This window comes from Chrysemys picta, chromosome 7 (assembly GCF_011386835.1).
Source record: "Chrysemys picta bellii isolate R12L10 chromosome 7, ASM1138683v2, whole genome shotgun sequence".
NCBI classification, from domain to species: domain Eukaryota; kingdom Metazoa; phylum Chordata; order Testudines; family Emydidae; genus Chrysemys; species Chrysemys picta.
In genome coordinates this window covers 22,795,997-22,811,224 of record NC_088797.1, presented here as the reverse complement: position 1 = coordinate 22,811,224, position 15,228 = coordinate 22,795,997, and the positions used below count along the sequence as shown (strand labels likewise).

Genomic DNA, 15,228 nt, shown 5'->3' with positions numbered 1-15,228 from the left:
CTCAAAACTGTCTCAAATTCTGCTAAAAAACACCATTGGTATAGAGGAAAGAGATGAATGACTCATGCTTAACATCTAGAGTGAATTTAACCTCCCCCAACTTTCTCCTAAAATAAATGCCTTGGCCAGCCAAGGTCAAGAAAATCGTGTTAAGTTCAAGCTCAATATTTCTCATGTTGATGTATCATAACAACACATGCTCATTCACATCAGACATCAATTACAACAGATCCCCTAAGCTGTTTAAGTTCAGCCTTAAGACTTTACTGTAGTACCACTTCTACTTTGCCCTTTTTGGGAAACATACAATTAATCCTGTGTGGTCTGACGAGCTGTGACTCTTTGGTTGGGGGTTTTCCCCCCATATAAATTGTCTCCACTTTAAAAAGAACAAGTACAGTGAAATACTCAAAACAAAGACAACACAAAATGAAATAAGACAGGCCAATCCCTTCTCATCTTGTGGATGAGAGTAATCCTGTTGAAATCATAGGTCTGTTCAGATGAGCAAGAGGTGGAAGAATTAGCTACACCAAGCAAAAAACTGTGGTGGTCACTTGACCTAAATTTCGCTGCATATGGCAAAAACCAAGATGACTTTAATTAATGTACTCTCTGCAGGTAGAGATTAAAATTCAATCCTCAGTGTAGGATAGAGTTTTATCCACCGAACATAGCAGGGCATAACAACCAATACTCCTGTGTTCTATTCTCAGATCTGCCGTTGACTCACTATTGCCTTAGGCAAACCATTTAACCTCTCTGTGTGTCCAAATACAAAAGAGAGATAATAAAGCCTATCTTACAGGGGAGTTGAGAACCTTAATTATTGTTTAAAAAGCTTCTCAAGATCCTACAAAAGTAGAATATTGCTATCCACTCTCTGGCTCCATATTAAAAGATTAATGGTGATTTTCCCCAAAACTGTTTGTGCACTACCACAGAGATATAAGTTAGTGATTGTCAGGTGTGATACAATAGATTACCCAAACTATCCCCTGCCGTTTCAGAAGAGATGTCAGGTTTTATATGTTGATTGGGCAGATTTTAATACAAGCTAAAAAAATTGATATATGGTTCACTCACTGGTTCTTTCTGGTTTCTCCATTGATAAGATTTTACCCGTACCCTTGACTTCCTGTTATGTCATTGTCTTTAAAACTCTTAGAGAACTTGATGATTGTTTTCCCAGAACTGCAAGATGCTTGAAACAGGACTATACCAGCTAATAACATTTTACTCCTGGGGGAATTCTGCACCACTGCACATGTGCAGAATTTATGTCCCCCACAGATTTCTTTGCTTCCCTACAGAAAAATGATTTTCTGAGGGGAAAGCCACAAGAGTGGTCATGCGAACCTCTCCAGCAGTATGTTTTGGGTGCCCAGGGCAGCTGGCAGAGAAGTAAATCACTGTGGGGCAGGACTGGGGAAGACCCGGCTGGTGGCTCCTACCCTGTGCCAGGCTCAGCTAGTCTGGCTGGGCTGGGGAGGATGGGACTGCCTCTTCCACTGCACAGGATCCAGGGCTGGGTCAGACCCACCCCCAGATTTCTTCCCAGGCTGCAGGAAGCTCTGCAAACTCCCCCCCACACACCCCAATCGCTCCTCAACTGCAGGGAGAGGGATCACTGTACAGGGAACTGCTCCCCCATCCACTCAACCCCTGTGCATCCAGACCCTCTCATACCCAGACCCTCCTGCTGAGCCTCACCCCCCTGCACCCAGAACTCCCTGCCCCCCAACAAGCCCCACTCTCCCTGCACCTGGATCACCCTGATGAGTCACCCAGATCCCCAGCCCACCAAGCCCCAACCAGCTGCCCCTGGGATCCCCCACCTCACTAAGCCCCACTCCCCTAGGATCTGGACCCTCCCCACTGAACCCCCCACACCCAGACCCCCATGCAGAGCTCTATCCCTCCCCACATCCAGACCCTCCCCGACACCCCCACTGAGCTCCAACCACCTTCACCTGGACCCCACTGCATTACTTGTAAAAGGGGAGGGGAAAGCTGAACTGGAGCTATCCCTTTATTTACCAGGTAATGTCCCTGCACATCATCATACTATTTAAAATATTACACATTTCTCTAGTGTTTGGTATTTTAAATATACAGAACACCCTAGTAGTTTAATATTATAAAATTTTCCCATTTTTCTAGTATTTTAAATGTAGTTTAAATAGTCACCCAAATACTCCAAAACTGCTGCAATAAATAGTAGCAGATTATAACAGGATAGTTATAGTTTAGGACCCTGCATAGGAATGCAAAGTTCTTTTGGTGAGTCATCCTACATAAAAATGCAGGGGACTTATTGTAAAGTTAGAGTGACGGGGCATCTTGTTAGGTACAGCCAGAATACAAAATGTATATAGAATATAGCTCTGCACAGCAAAGTGAGGTAGAAGACATTCTAGGGACACTCCAAAAACAGCCATATGCAAGGTGGAGGGAATCTCATTTTGGTTATGAATAATGAGAAACCCCATAAAGGGGATATGCTTATGTATATACAGAGTATGTATATTGTTCAGAGCCAAATCAGAACTCAGCTGCTTACACAAACACTTTGTATGGAAAAATTACTGTTCCATGTACATGGTTAATACAAAACATTATAAAATGTTAATGAAGGAAATTGCAAGACAGCTGGAAGATAAAAGGTTTATTTTGCTACCTCTATTAGAAGTATTTAGAGCATTATTTCTTTAAAAGGGAAGTGTTAGCTAAAAGGGAAGTGTTAGTGGGACCAAAGTATAGATTTTTAAGAAGTGTTTTCTTCAAGCTATCACTATTTCACTGATGGTTACACCCTTTTCCAGACCAGTGCAAAATCAATGGGCCAACTGAGCCCAGGGGCAAGAGACCCCATGCCTCTCCCATACCTGCACAACCAGTCAGTTCCAGCAAAACAATCAGGCTCAATCAGCGGCGGCCCATTTTACGAGACAGGGCTGCGTGCTTCGGGAGACCTCTAGAGCAAGCAAATGCTTGTGCCCTTTGCCATGTTGACACAGCCACTGTCTCGGAAAATAAATCTAGTTATTGCTATTCATTAGAAACAAGCAGTCCTCGCGCCCCTCCATTTACCAGAGGGGCACGAGGCTGTAACCTGAGCAGCCCAAGATTCCCCAGGCACCTGACCTGGGAGGGGAGTCTCCCAAGCATGGGAATCCCCCTAGCTGTGGTTATTACACCTCCTCCCAGGCCCCACGCGGATCCTGTAATTCCTTCCCCCAGCCTCTGTCACCCTTGGCTTGGGTCCCACAGAGACTGCCTTATCCCGGCCCAATAGCGCCAGAGCACGCGGGCGAACCCGGAACCTCTATTAAGAGCACAAGTGGAAGTGGATGGGCGGGCTTTCAAGCCTTCGCAGTAACAGACACATGCCCTTTCCAATAAGCAGCGAAGCTCGTGCGGCGCTGGCCAATGGCAAGGTAGAGGGCGGGATTAGCGGGCCAGGCGCCGGGAGCCTTGGTAACGCGCGGGCCGCATGTTACCCGTGCCCGCCTGGAGAGGAGGGAGCTGCAGCCCGGTGTCCGCCCCGCACCCCCGAGCCCGTTGCCGCCGGGATGAAGATCGAGGAGGTGAAGAGCACTTCGAAGACGCAGCGCATCGCCGCGCACAGCCACGTGAAGGGGCTGGGGCTGGATGAGAGCGGCGCGGCCAAGCCGGCGGGGGCCGGGCTGGTGGGGCAGGAGAACGCCCGAGAGGTGAGGGTCCCCGACCCACGGGCGGCGCGGGGTGCCCAGAAGGCATAAAAGGGCCCCCGTGGGGAGCGGCGAGGCCGTTGGGGGGGGGCGCTGCTGCCTGTTTGCACATCCCACCCCCTCTCTGAGAGCCCCATCCCTTAACCGAACTGGCGCCAAAACAGCCACCTGGGAGCTGAAATATCCGGCCCAGCTGCTTCGTGGGCCCCCTGCCGGGACTACTTGTTCTGCCCCCTCCCCGGCCACTTGGAGGGACCAGAATCCAGCTGCTTAAATCTTTGTCTCTCCTGTTGGCCCTTTCGTAATTACCTGCGCCCTGCAGGCCTCCTTAGTCTAACCTCAGCTATGGCAGCTCACCCTTATAGCACCACGCATCCACAGATGTCAAAGCACTTTACCACAGAAGATTGGTGTCATCATCTGTTTCGTATGATGGGGAAACTGAGGCACAGAGCGGCAAAGTGAACTCACCCGAGGTCACACAGCAGCTCATTAATTTGGGTGGAACCCAGATCTGCTAACTCTCAGGCCCCTGTCTTATCCACTGGACCACACTCTCGTGTATCTCTCTTTATATCCTAAAGCAGGGGTCGGCAACCTTTCAGAAGTGGGGTGCCGAGTCTTCATTTATTCACTCTAATTTAAGGTTTTGTGTGCCAGTCATACATTTTAACGTTTTTAGAAGGTCTCTTTCTATAAGTCTATAATATATAACTCAACTATCGTTGTATGTAAAGTAAATAAGGGTTTTAAAATGTTTAAGAAGCTTCATTTAAAATTAAATTAAAATGCAGGACTGGTGGTCAGGACCCAGGGAGTGTGAGTGCCACTGAAAATCAGCTTGCGTGCCGCCTTTGGCATGCATGCCATAGGTTGCCTACCCCTGCTCTAAAGGTTTAAGAGCCACTCCATTCTCAAATACTTACAGGTACATATAAGAAGTTTGTGTTTACAGTAAAGAGTCAGAACTCCCAGGTTCTATTTGTACATCTGCCACAGATTTTCAGTGATCTGGGGAAATCACTTCTTGTGTCTTGGCCTGAGTTTCCCCATCTATTATTGAGATCATACTTAATCTTAATGGTGTTATTAGTACTAATTCTTATAAAGCACCGTGGGTTCCTCTGGAATGAAAGGTGATCTGGCAGTGTAAAAGTATTATTGTGTCTACCTGTAAAGGAACATTCTTAAACACTTTAATCTTTAAGTGTTCTGATAAATATCTAAATTCATTTCTTTAATTTATAGGCTTGTGGTGTTATAGTGGAATTGATCAAAAGCAAGAAAATGGCTGGTAGAGCTGTGCTGTTGGCAGGACCTCCTGGAACTGGCAAGGTATTGTCTTTCTTCTCAGCGCTGAAGCTGTTCTCTACCCCTCTATCTTAAATATAGTGGTGTCAAATATTTCCTAGTAATAATTTCAGCAGGTTCCTTCTCCAGTTACTGAAGCTTTTTTAAAGTTTAAACTTGAGCCAGAGTTGAGCTAGCATTGATCCTTGCTCCAAATTGTATTTTGCCATCTTATGAGCATGCAGTGGCAGTATCTCATTCTAGTGCCAACAGTGTAAAAACCACTCTGTGTACATGAGTGAATGAAAACGTAATATGAAGCATGTGGTTTTCAAAGAAAGGTCTTCTTAAACATATACATTTGGGATTTTAAAAGCATTTTAACTTTTGTTCCTTGCACTTTACAAGACTTACCATCTTTCATACTGGATGTTAAAAAGACACTGCCCGATACTACCAAACTATTTTATGACTAGCTTAAAAATGTTTCTTGACAATGCTTTATAATCCTTGGATAAAAGCCATGATGTAAGGGAAAAGTGCTGTAGTTGTATATGAGAAAGTAGAGTGGATAAGAACATAGGACCTGGGAATCAGGATTCCTAGGTTCCACTTCTCATTCTTCCAATGTCTCATTGGAGCCACTTGTAGTACTCTATTTATAAAATTGAGCACTGTGAGGCTTAAAATAATATTTTAAAGCACTTGCAGATTCTTGGACAAAAGGTGATATAATGAGCAAAGTATTTTAACCTTCTGGAGTGGTAATTCTCTTTTCCACAAGATCTTTTAGTCATTATACATTTATTTCTCATGAGAATTTTTAAGTGTGTAATAGTTCAGTCTCTTGAATTTTTATAGACTGCTTTGGCTCTAGCTATTGCTCAAGAGTTGGGAAGCAAGGTTCCATTTTGTCCTATGGTTGGAAGTGAGGTATACTCCACCGAGATCAAGAAGACCGAAGTCCTGATGGAAAATTTCAGAAGAGCAATAGGTAAGTGTTAAAATAGAAGAGTAAAGTGCTTATGTTTGGGTTTTTAAAAAAAGAGAAAAAAAAATCTGAACAACAGAACACTAGCTTTTCCCAGTAATTCTGGTGAGGGGCCGTGTTTTCATGCTCCAGTTTTCAAAGTTCTTTTTAGCCCCGTTTCATTTGGTCTTGTTCCTCATCTTAGCTGAGTCAGTATGGGTTTTCTGCACTATGAAACTTAATGCAGTGCTCATGTCTTTGTCACCTCAGTTATTCCAGTCCATCTCCCTCCCAAGGCTGTGGCACGAGGGAAACTTTTCCATTCTCTTGCCTTGTCCTCCAGGATCTTCTCCTATTCCTGCATATTGTTGCTGGACAAAGTTAGAAAAATATTCTCTTTAGAATCTGTCAACATGAGTCTTGGGTCTGGAGGGTTTTGTAGAGAGGGAAATGCTCCTCTCTTTCTCTTGACAACATTCTCAATCCCTGCTAGCCAAGAACTTAAACCTAAGTCTCCTACATATCAGTACTTTGCCTGACATTTTATTCTAAGTGAGCACAAGAAAATGTTCCATGCTAGTAAGATGAGTATCTTATTAAGTGGTAAATGCATTCTAGAATTAAAGACAAAATTAACTTGAATTGTCTGGGTTTCATTTTATCTGAAAGAACAAAGTTAAATTTGCAACAAAAGATCATTGAGTCTTTAAATTAATCTTGTATTTTTTCTATATGATTGCTTCTGACAACTGATAAAGTAAGTCAAAAATGGCCCTTGCATGCATTTGGATTACATAAAGATAGCCTAATTGTTTTCACTCTGAACACAGTATCAGTTAATTTCCCTGGCTTCTATGTAATGATTCACTGTGGATTTCAGCTAGGTATTTGGTGAAGAATCTCTCTCAAGCCTGCAACCAAACAAAAGTGTCCCATTGATTTCTATAAGAAGGCGATTTTCAGTAGTCTGATCTGTAGGTTACCGTTAGGTTGGCACGGCTTGCGAGGAGGGAGATCGGAGATGAGAGAGAGCAGTCTACAATATTTCCTTGATGTGATGAAATTCCTTGTCAGAGCTTTGGAAACTTGAACCAGCAGATGAAACCTGTGTCATCCATATTGTCATTCCTAGAGATCGCACTAATTTAACTCCCTCTAGTTAACAGCCAACCACATTGTTGGTGCTTCACATTCCCTGAAGGTCAGCACAGGGATGCTTCTAAACAAAGAGTCATGCTAGTGAAAGACTGAGATTCCTCTATTCCCTTCTATTGAATTCCAAGTCAGATTTACCTAATGCAAGTTATTGTAAAACATTCCTTTGGGGAGATTCGTTCCTTTTAACACCAATTACAAAAAATCCAAACATATTTTAAAGGACTAATGACTCCCTGTTTTACATGAATTAAACACTTTCCAATCCTGCTCAGATCTAATTTTTGGAAAGTTTTATTTTCACTGTCATAAAAAGGAATTTCTTGTGCGTGTTTTCAGAAAAGGGTTTTGTTTTCTAATTGGAATAACCCCAATGCAAGGCATGTGATGATTGTAAGATAACACGTCTTGTGTGTAGGAGCAACTTGTCTCAAGCCTCACTGTAGTCCTGATGCTTACAGTATGGGTTTTCATGTGATTCTTCACATAGCAGGTCACAATATGTGTGGCCTGTTATACATCTCATGCATAGTACTTTCAGTTGGTTTAGCCACCACAGTATTATTGAAATGATTCTGACTAACAGTCAGATACCCGAGTCTCATTCACAGGGTTTCTTATTCTTGGATACAGCAAGCGTCTGCTGTGTTTGGGAACAGTACCCCTACGGACAACCACTAGTGCATCAGATTCTCCATTTGTTCTGGGCCCTGCTCATTGACACACGTTCTAACAATGTACCCAGTGTGGTTCCCATCTCTCGTTTAGATTGTTTTCTTTGCCATATTGAAGGTGCTCTCTGTCAGAATTATTATTGTCAGGATTCCTTAATACCTAGACTTATTATCAGGGTCTGACATGTGCTTGGGGTTGTTCAGGACTCATCAAGACAGGTAGTCTCTGCTGTGGAGAGCTTATGGTTCATAAGAGACATAAAAAGACAAGATGTACTGGGACTAGAAGATTATAGGGCAACTCTGTCCTCTGATTTAAAAAAAAAAAAAAAAAAGTAGCACGGATGTTAATCCTGTATAGAACTTATTAGCATTTGGCAAAGATTTTGACAGAAAATGTTAAAGTATAGTTACAGTCAAAAATCTCTTATAAGGAATAAATATACTGTTTAAGCAGTGGCTGTTTTGTCTCCAACCTATAACTGCTTGCTTACATGCCAAACAAGATTTTACTTCTCTTTGTACTATTAAGCCAATAAATATAGAACCCCATAAGTTCCTTTTTAGAATCATGCATCTGAATATAACCACAGGAAATGCCTCCATTAGAGAGCTCTTTGACCTAGATCATCTTCATATCTAAACTCCAAATTTGCCTCTTGCCTAAAATAAACCTTGTTCCTACTACATCCAATTAAAATCTCTAACAACTAAGGAGCAATGATAAACTATTCATTCCATTGGCTAGAGCAAGCACCATTAGCTGTAAACCTCTGTGATATGCTATCTTCCCTGCATCATTTCATGTCACTTAAATAATAAGGTGTTCAAAGCAGAGACTTGTTAATTTCTCTGTTAAGGCACACCCAAGACACTATATAGAAATGTTAAATTTCTGAAATTATATTCCACATGATGTGTATTGCAGGGTATTCAACAACAAAGGTAAACTAACAATTGCACTGAAAATTATCAAACTCTTTATTTATAATTCACATTTATGTGTCTTACTTTAAAAATCCCATTCTTAATATGAGACCAGTAGGGGGAGACAGACCCATATTATTTTTGTCAAAATTATTCCCACCCCCCACCCAATCAGCAACTCAAGATTACTGATGAAGTATCTGGTCCATGTATTTATTTCAAAGCAAAATGAAAAGCTACAAAACAAGGGAACTTTTATAGGGTTCTGGTGACCTCCAGTCCTGTACAGAATGAGTTCCCTTGTGTCTCAATACAGTCCACTTTTTATTTTTGGGATGGTGTATGAACCTCATAACATATCTATTTTACAGTGCCTGTTAAGGAGTGGATTCTTTGAACTTTCGTGTAGTTGGAACCTTTGCATAATTGTGGTGGTGATATTTTATGGTCAGATTATCCTAAGAATAAAACTCTCTCTGCCCCATATTTAGAAACCTAAAATATAAATGAAGGTTTTAATTATAGATGGCCATAGAGGGAGTAATAGACACTATGGTAATGGGAGTCCTAGAGAAGTACACAGACTAGAAAAGTCTACATATCTCTAATGGGGCTCTGCTGTCAGAAATGCAGGAATAGTTTGAATTTTGCACACCACCAGAGGTCTCTTTAATTATATCTGGTGCATCTTTGGCTATAATACAGTACATTAATTTAAAAAACACTTTAAATACTAAACCTTAACCTCTGTCAGAATCTCTTTAAAATAAATTAGTTAACATACATTTTTATCTTTAACTTTGTTACTAGAATCTCTAAAGTTATATGAAGGCACTGATTTTTAAAATCAGTGTCCCTAATACCATCATTGTTGGTCAGGTATGACTGAATTGCATGAATGTCCTTAGCTTTCCAATTAAGTTACCTGGGGATCAATTTTCTCTCCTACTAATATAAAAAAAACAACAATGGGGTATTAATTTTATTTTCTAGTTTCCAAAGAAGAGAATAACCATGAAGTACATTGTAGTATGTAAACACCCTCGATGCTCTCAAGTTTATAGACAGTGGCCAGAATGACTTCTAGATGGTGAATAAGAGTCAAGAATAATTAAATGTAAATGGCCACTTATTTATACAGTGCAACTCATGTAAACTATTTCTTGTAGGATTGAGGATAAAAGAGACCAAGGAAGTTTATGAAGGTGAAGTCACAGAATTAACTCCATGTGAGACTGAGAACCCGATGGGTGGATATGGCAAAACCATCAGCCATGTAATTATAGGACTCAAAACAGCAAAAGGAACGAAGCAGCTGAAGGTATATATGATAAATTCTCCAGCATTTAATTCAGTGTCCCAGATATGCATCCTTTCACCTTTGTTCCCATCTTACCTAATTTTGTGATCTCTAGCCCGGTACCAAATAAAGTTAAAAATAGCCGATTTCTTCCCCCTGTCACCTGTGTACTGGTAGTGAACAAAATGACTTGTTCATATTATATAGAAATATTAGACTCTTGGGTCTCTTACTAGTAATTTAAAGACTTGACTTCAGGTAACCTTCTGTGTTCAGCTACAGGGGGATTTGTTGATCCAGGGATCCTCTAAAAGTGCCATTTCCCCCTAACTTTCCCCACCAAACACACACCTTCAGACAGCTCAAAGTATAGCTCAGACTGCAAGAGATGCCTGAGAGGGCCACTTTGATAGCATTACCAGCCCCATGGAACAAATGACTGAACTCAGGAGCCAAATGGATCTGCCTCTCTAAGGCAGCACATTTTGCTGGTATGTGATGCTGAGGCTGACCCCAACTACAGCTCCATATTTATCGTAACAGTTAAATACATAAGGAAGCACTTTATTTTCTTTTAAGCTAATACTCCACCTGAATATTGGAAGATAGGTTCTTGAAATCTTGCCTGTATTAATGTAAATTATTTCATATGTTCCTTGCCTCCTTTTTATGTTAAGGAGGAAGGTCCAGTGGTCTGAACATGTGACTGGGAGCCAAAAACCCAGTTCTGTTCCTAGGTCAGACCCTGACTCCTTTTGTTTCCGTAGACAAGTCACTTAATCTGTACCTCAGTTTTCCTTCCCTATACACTATATAAAATGGGGATAAGAGAATTTACAGCAGTATCTCTGCTGTTTAGCACGTATTGTCTTTTTATTTGTTCATTTTGAAGATGCAAAATAAGAGAATCCTTAGTGGAAGTAAATGAACCATTCACCCAAGAAAAACAAAAGCACATGCCATGTTCTGGCTTCCATCTTGCTCATTTAGTAACTGCATATAGGAAAGAGAACAAAAGGAGGTCAGACTAGATAATCGTGATGGTCCCTTCTGACCCTAAAGTCCGAGTCTATAGTAAAAGGGTCACATTACTCCATAAAAACATAAGACATTGAGTGGTCGACAGGTGCAGTCTATTCCAGAACCAACAGCTAGCCCTTTATAAGGCTAGACTAGCAGCCAAGAAAAGCACTGCACCCTGAGAACAAAGAGTATATCAGTATGAAATGTAAAGGCATCCTCTTCCCGATATATACCAGCATCCTCACAACTTGGCATAATGCAATTTGTTAAATAACATTAATTCAGCAGAAGAACAAATTAGGCAAGAAAAGTTTAAATACCCTCTATAAATAAAAGTTAAGTAAAGCAGTAAATATGACTTAGTCTCAAAACCTCTTCCTCAAATAGCAGGGGAAGTGAATAAGGAAATTTTACAATACCCTTTGTGCATCCTGATCTAGGTCTTGCCCTAAAGATTGAATTGAGCCTCAGAACTTCCAACTTTGTGAAATCTTAACTCATTTTGTCAGACTATCTAACAAGCTTTGGTTTAAATCTCTTGTTTCATGCTCATTCTGCAATACAATGGAACTGTCTAATCTCCCATGTTGTTTGTCTCCAGTTGGACCCCAGCATCTTTGAAAGTTTACAGAAGGAGCGCGTGGAAGCCGGGGATGTGATTTATATTGAAGCAAACAGTGGAGCTGTCAAGGTAAAGCCAAAACATGACTTGACTATTATCCTGCTTTGTGTACTCAGAGAATTTCCAGTGTCCCTTGGCCAAAGGCCCTGTGACCTATTAACCTTATTTGACTTGGACAGGCTGGATAAGACTGTTAAAGAAAGGTCCGGGACTTTGCTGCTGTGGAGGGAGACATTCCTCCTGCCTCAAGACAGGGTAGTCATCCAGTTCACAATTAAGGTCATCTTGGCAAGGAAGCCGTCTCTGCAGCTGCCTGGGATGAGCTTTCATTCCTTTAACCTTTAAGACCAAGACATCTTTTCAAAAGGAAGGGGAAAAAACCCAAACAACTTTAGTCATTCTCAAACTGAAATATGCAGTGTATTTAATCTTTCTTTTATCTCTCTGATATTTTCTCCACAAGATGTATGCATGTAGAAGGGAATACTGCATTAGTTAGCATTCTTTTTATATCTGATTTAAAATGTAGTGTACAGTGATACTTGCTGTTTAATGGATGAGCATAATATTTCGTATCGTATAATAAATCACCCACCTACAAAGAGGTCTTGAACAGTTCTCCCAATCTCTAGTTAATCTGCTGGATTTGTCCTTTAGCAGAAATCGCATACAGTTAAAGTAAGAGCAGAGGGAGATGGAATATTCTCAGTCGGAAAATATCAGGTGTTTTTTAACAGGGTTTTTGATCAGTAGATAGGATATGCACGTTGCTAAGCGGGGAACAAGGCATATTTTGAAGTGTCAACCAAAGCTTGTCAGGACTGGAATTGTGAACCAAGCCCTTTATCAACCGTATGTCACTCAAAGTCTTAGTTTCATTGCCAACTGTATACCTGTGTTTCTCTTCCCCCTATGCCTCTCTTCTCCTCCTCCACTCCCTCCCCCGCCCCCTTTTCCACAGAGGCAAGGCAGGTGTGATACTTATGCCACAGAATTTGACCTTGAAGCTGAAGAGTATGTCCCCTTGCCAAAGGGCGATGTACACAAGAAAAAAGAAATTATTCAGGATGTCACCCTGCATGACCTGGATGTGGCCAATGCTAGACCTCAGGTACTTGACTCTAGAGACTAAATCTGTGCAAAAAACTGTTTCTTAGCCTGAGGATGGGTACCAGACTAACCCGATCTCATGTGGGGAAAGGGTGAGAAGCAGTGAGGATAGGGAATGCTGCAGGCCGTGGGATCCACTCACTCCACTGAAAACATGCCACTATTGAAAAAACAGTAGGTAGCACCTTGAAACCCATCTTCTCTCCCTTCTCCTGTAGTTCCTGGCCACAGAACCAGCTCCATAAAGGTTCAGGGAGCAATTTGCTTGCTCAACCTTTATGTATCTGCTCTTGAAATTCTTGGCAGCAAGAGTACATTTCCCAGCCCCATAGACACATTAGTAGATGCTCTTCATCCCATCCAGCAAGTACCTTTCTGGTGAGTGAGGGAATAGCCAGGGGGCACAAAAAACAAGAAAAGATGAGAAAATGAACAAAGAACAGAAAGAAAGAATAGCAGCAAATGAAAAAGGGGGCAAAGCAAAAGAGGTGCAAGAATGAGCAACTGGAGAAAAAGGTGCCAGAGCATAGTACCAGGGAATACCAGGAGAAGGGGGTACCAGCCCAATACAGCACAAGGATGGCTTCCTCAAAAGACATTGAGGAACCACTGTGCTAGAAGCTAAAGCATCATCTGTGCTGAAAAAACCCCAACTAACCAAAAAGCCTACGGGCTGAAGCTAATAGGAGGTCTTTATAGGGAGCTGTTCGCATCACCACGTAAAGAGTAGGTTACCTTCCATCCTCAATACTTAAAGATATGAACGGGCAGCAGCCAGCAGGTCCGCATTGTTTTTATTTATTAAAATGTTCTGGATACAGATAAACTTCCTTTGCTCTGTATTTATTGTTTCATCGGCCATGAAATGGGAACTGCGAACACGTTGATAAATGATCTTTGCTTGTCTGACTTCAGTGTAATTTCTGTAAGTGCCCCTGTATCTTTTAGAAATGTTTAGTATTAATATACTCCCCAGTTACTTGCAACAGCACCTTAAGCATTCTACAGTAGCAAACTTTTTGTATAGGGAGTGTTTTTTCCTCTTTTCCCCAGTATTGGGAGGTCACCACTTTGTCAAGTGGTGTTGTATATGGACAGTGACTTTTTAAAAAAAAAATACAAATACTTATAAGTTCTGTATGTGAAGGGACACTCTCAAGGTTGACACACTCACAATTTGACATTCCAGCCCCTTGATCTACTTGTTTCAAAATATAAACAAAAAACCCCCACCAGACTCACCCTACAAAAATAAGGGATGTAAAGGTCTTAAAATCCCAACACAACCATCCATTTGTTGAAAAGTTGAACACTCAGAGTCCAAACAGGCAGCTCTAGCCTTTCTGCTCTCTGATCAGTTCCATTTTTGTGAGGAGTGAAATTGACAATGCTGTAGGAAAGGGTGTTAAACTTTGAGCTCTTTTGCTGTTCTCTCTAAAGTCCAAACCTAAAAAGGGAGTGAAGAGGCATTATTTTAGCTAAAAGAGAATAAATTTGGAATCCCAAGGCAGTGAAGTGATAATGGGTTGGACAGTTGGATTAGAAACAGAATCATTCATTGTTAGAGCTAAAATATTACAAAGGACCCCACATAAATGATTATTCAAGTTTTGTATCCTAAAGGTGTAAAACCCTTACCTTCTATAATAGCCTGGTCCATATCAAACCTGGTGCACTGAGCAGGAAGGAGAAATTGTTGATTTCTAACTTTGCTTTTTCCAGGGTGGGCAGGACATTCTTTCCATGATGGGACAATTGATGAAGCCTAAAAAAACTGAAATCACAGGTATAAAAACTGCTTGCACCACATCTTTACCCTCAACATAAGCTATACATATGCCTTCTAGACAAGGAGTTGAAAGAATTGAATTTATGTAGCACCACTAATAGTGAATGTATTTCAAAATACTTCAGAAAGTAACATGTTAGGTGCCAGCAGTGCAGTGACTGGAATCAAAGGCAACATCATTATACAAATAATAATATCCCATATGTTGCTTAAGATATTGGAGCCCATTTTATTGAGGGGGAAAGTTAGTCAGGACACTAGGATTATCCCCCTATTCTTTCAAAATGGTGCCACTTGATACAGTAGGGGACCCAAACATTCCATGAAGGAACAAACCAATACAATTACAGAACTAAATTATTCTTTCACCTTGGAGTGTGCTACTTTCTCATATTGTGCAACTGTACAATAGTTTTGCAAAATGGCTGTGAAAGGATCACTGTTGAGTGGTTCTGTGTGGCATTGACTCACCTATAGCAACAGCCCAAGGACTTTAATATGGATGCTGTAAGTGGAACCGATTCTCTACCTACCTACAAATCACAGAAGGAAAAATACCTACAGTAAAAGTCTTTTGTCCTTTTTGCTTTGAAAGAAAAGGTGCTTCAACAAGTGTCTTATTTAAATTCAGATCAAAGTCTGTTTCAGTACTAAA

At 41.3% G+C, this 15,228-nt stretch overlaps 1 protein-coding gene across 1 annotated transcript in view; it reads left to right on the top strand.

The window, feature by feature from the left end:
- Positions 1-3,418: 3,418 nt before the first annotated feature.
- Positions 3,419-15,228, top strand: part of RUVBL1 (RuvB like AAA ATPase 1) — a 22,353-nt gene continuing 10,543 nt past the window's right edge. The window contains exons 1-7 of the mRNA XM_005288390.5: positions 3,419-3,716; positions 4,962-5,048; positions 5,865-5,997; positions 9,899-10,050; positions 11,654-11,743; positions 12,636-12,785; positions 14,507-14,570. Coding sequence (XP_005288447.1) covers positions 3,576-3,716; positions 4,962-5,048; positions 5,865-5,997; positions 9,899-10,050; positions 11,654-11,743; positions 12,636-12,785; positions 14,507-14,570 — 817 coding nt within the window. The 5' untranslated portion in view covers positions 3,419-3,575. The remainder of the gene's footprint in view (positions 3,717-4,961; positions 5,049-5,864; positions 5,998-9,898; positions 10,051-11,653; positions 11,744-12,635; positions 12,786-14,506; positions 14,571-15,228) is intronic.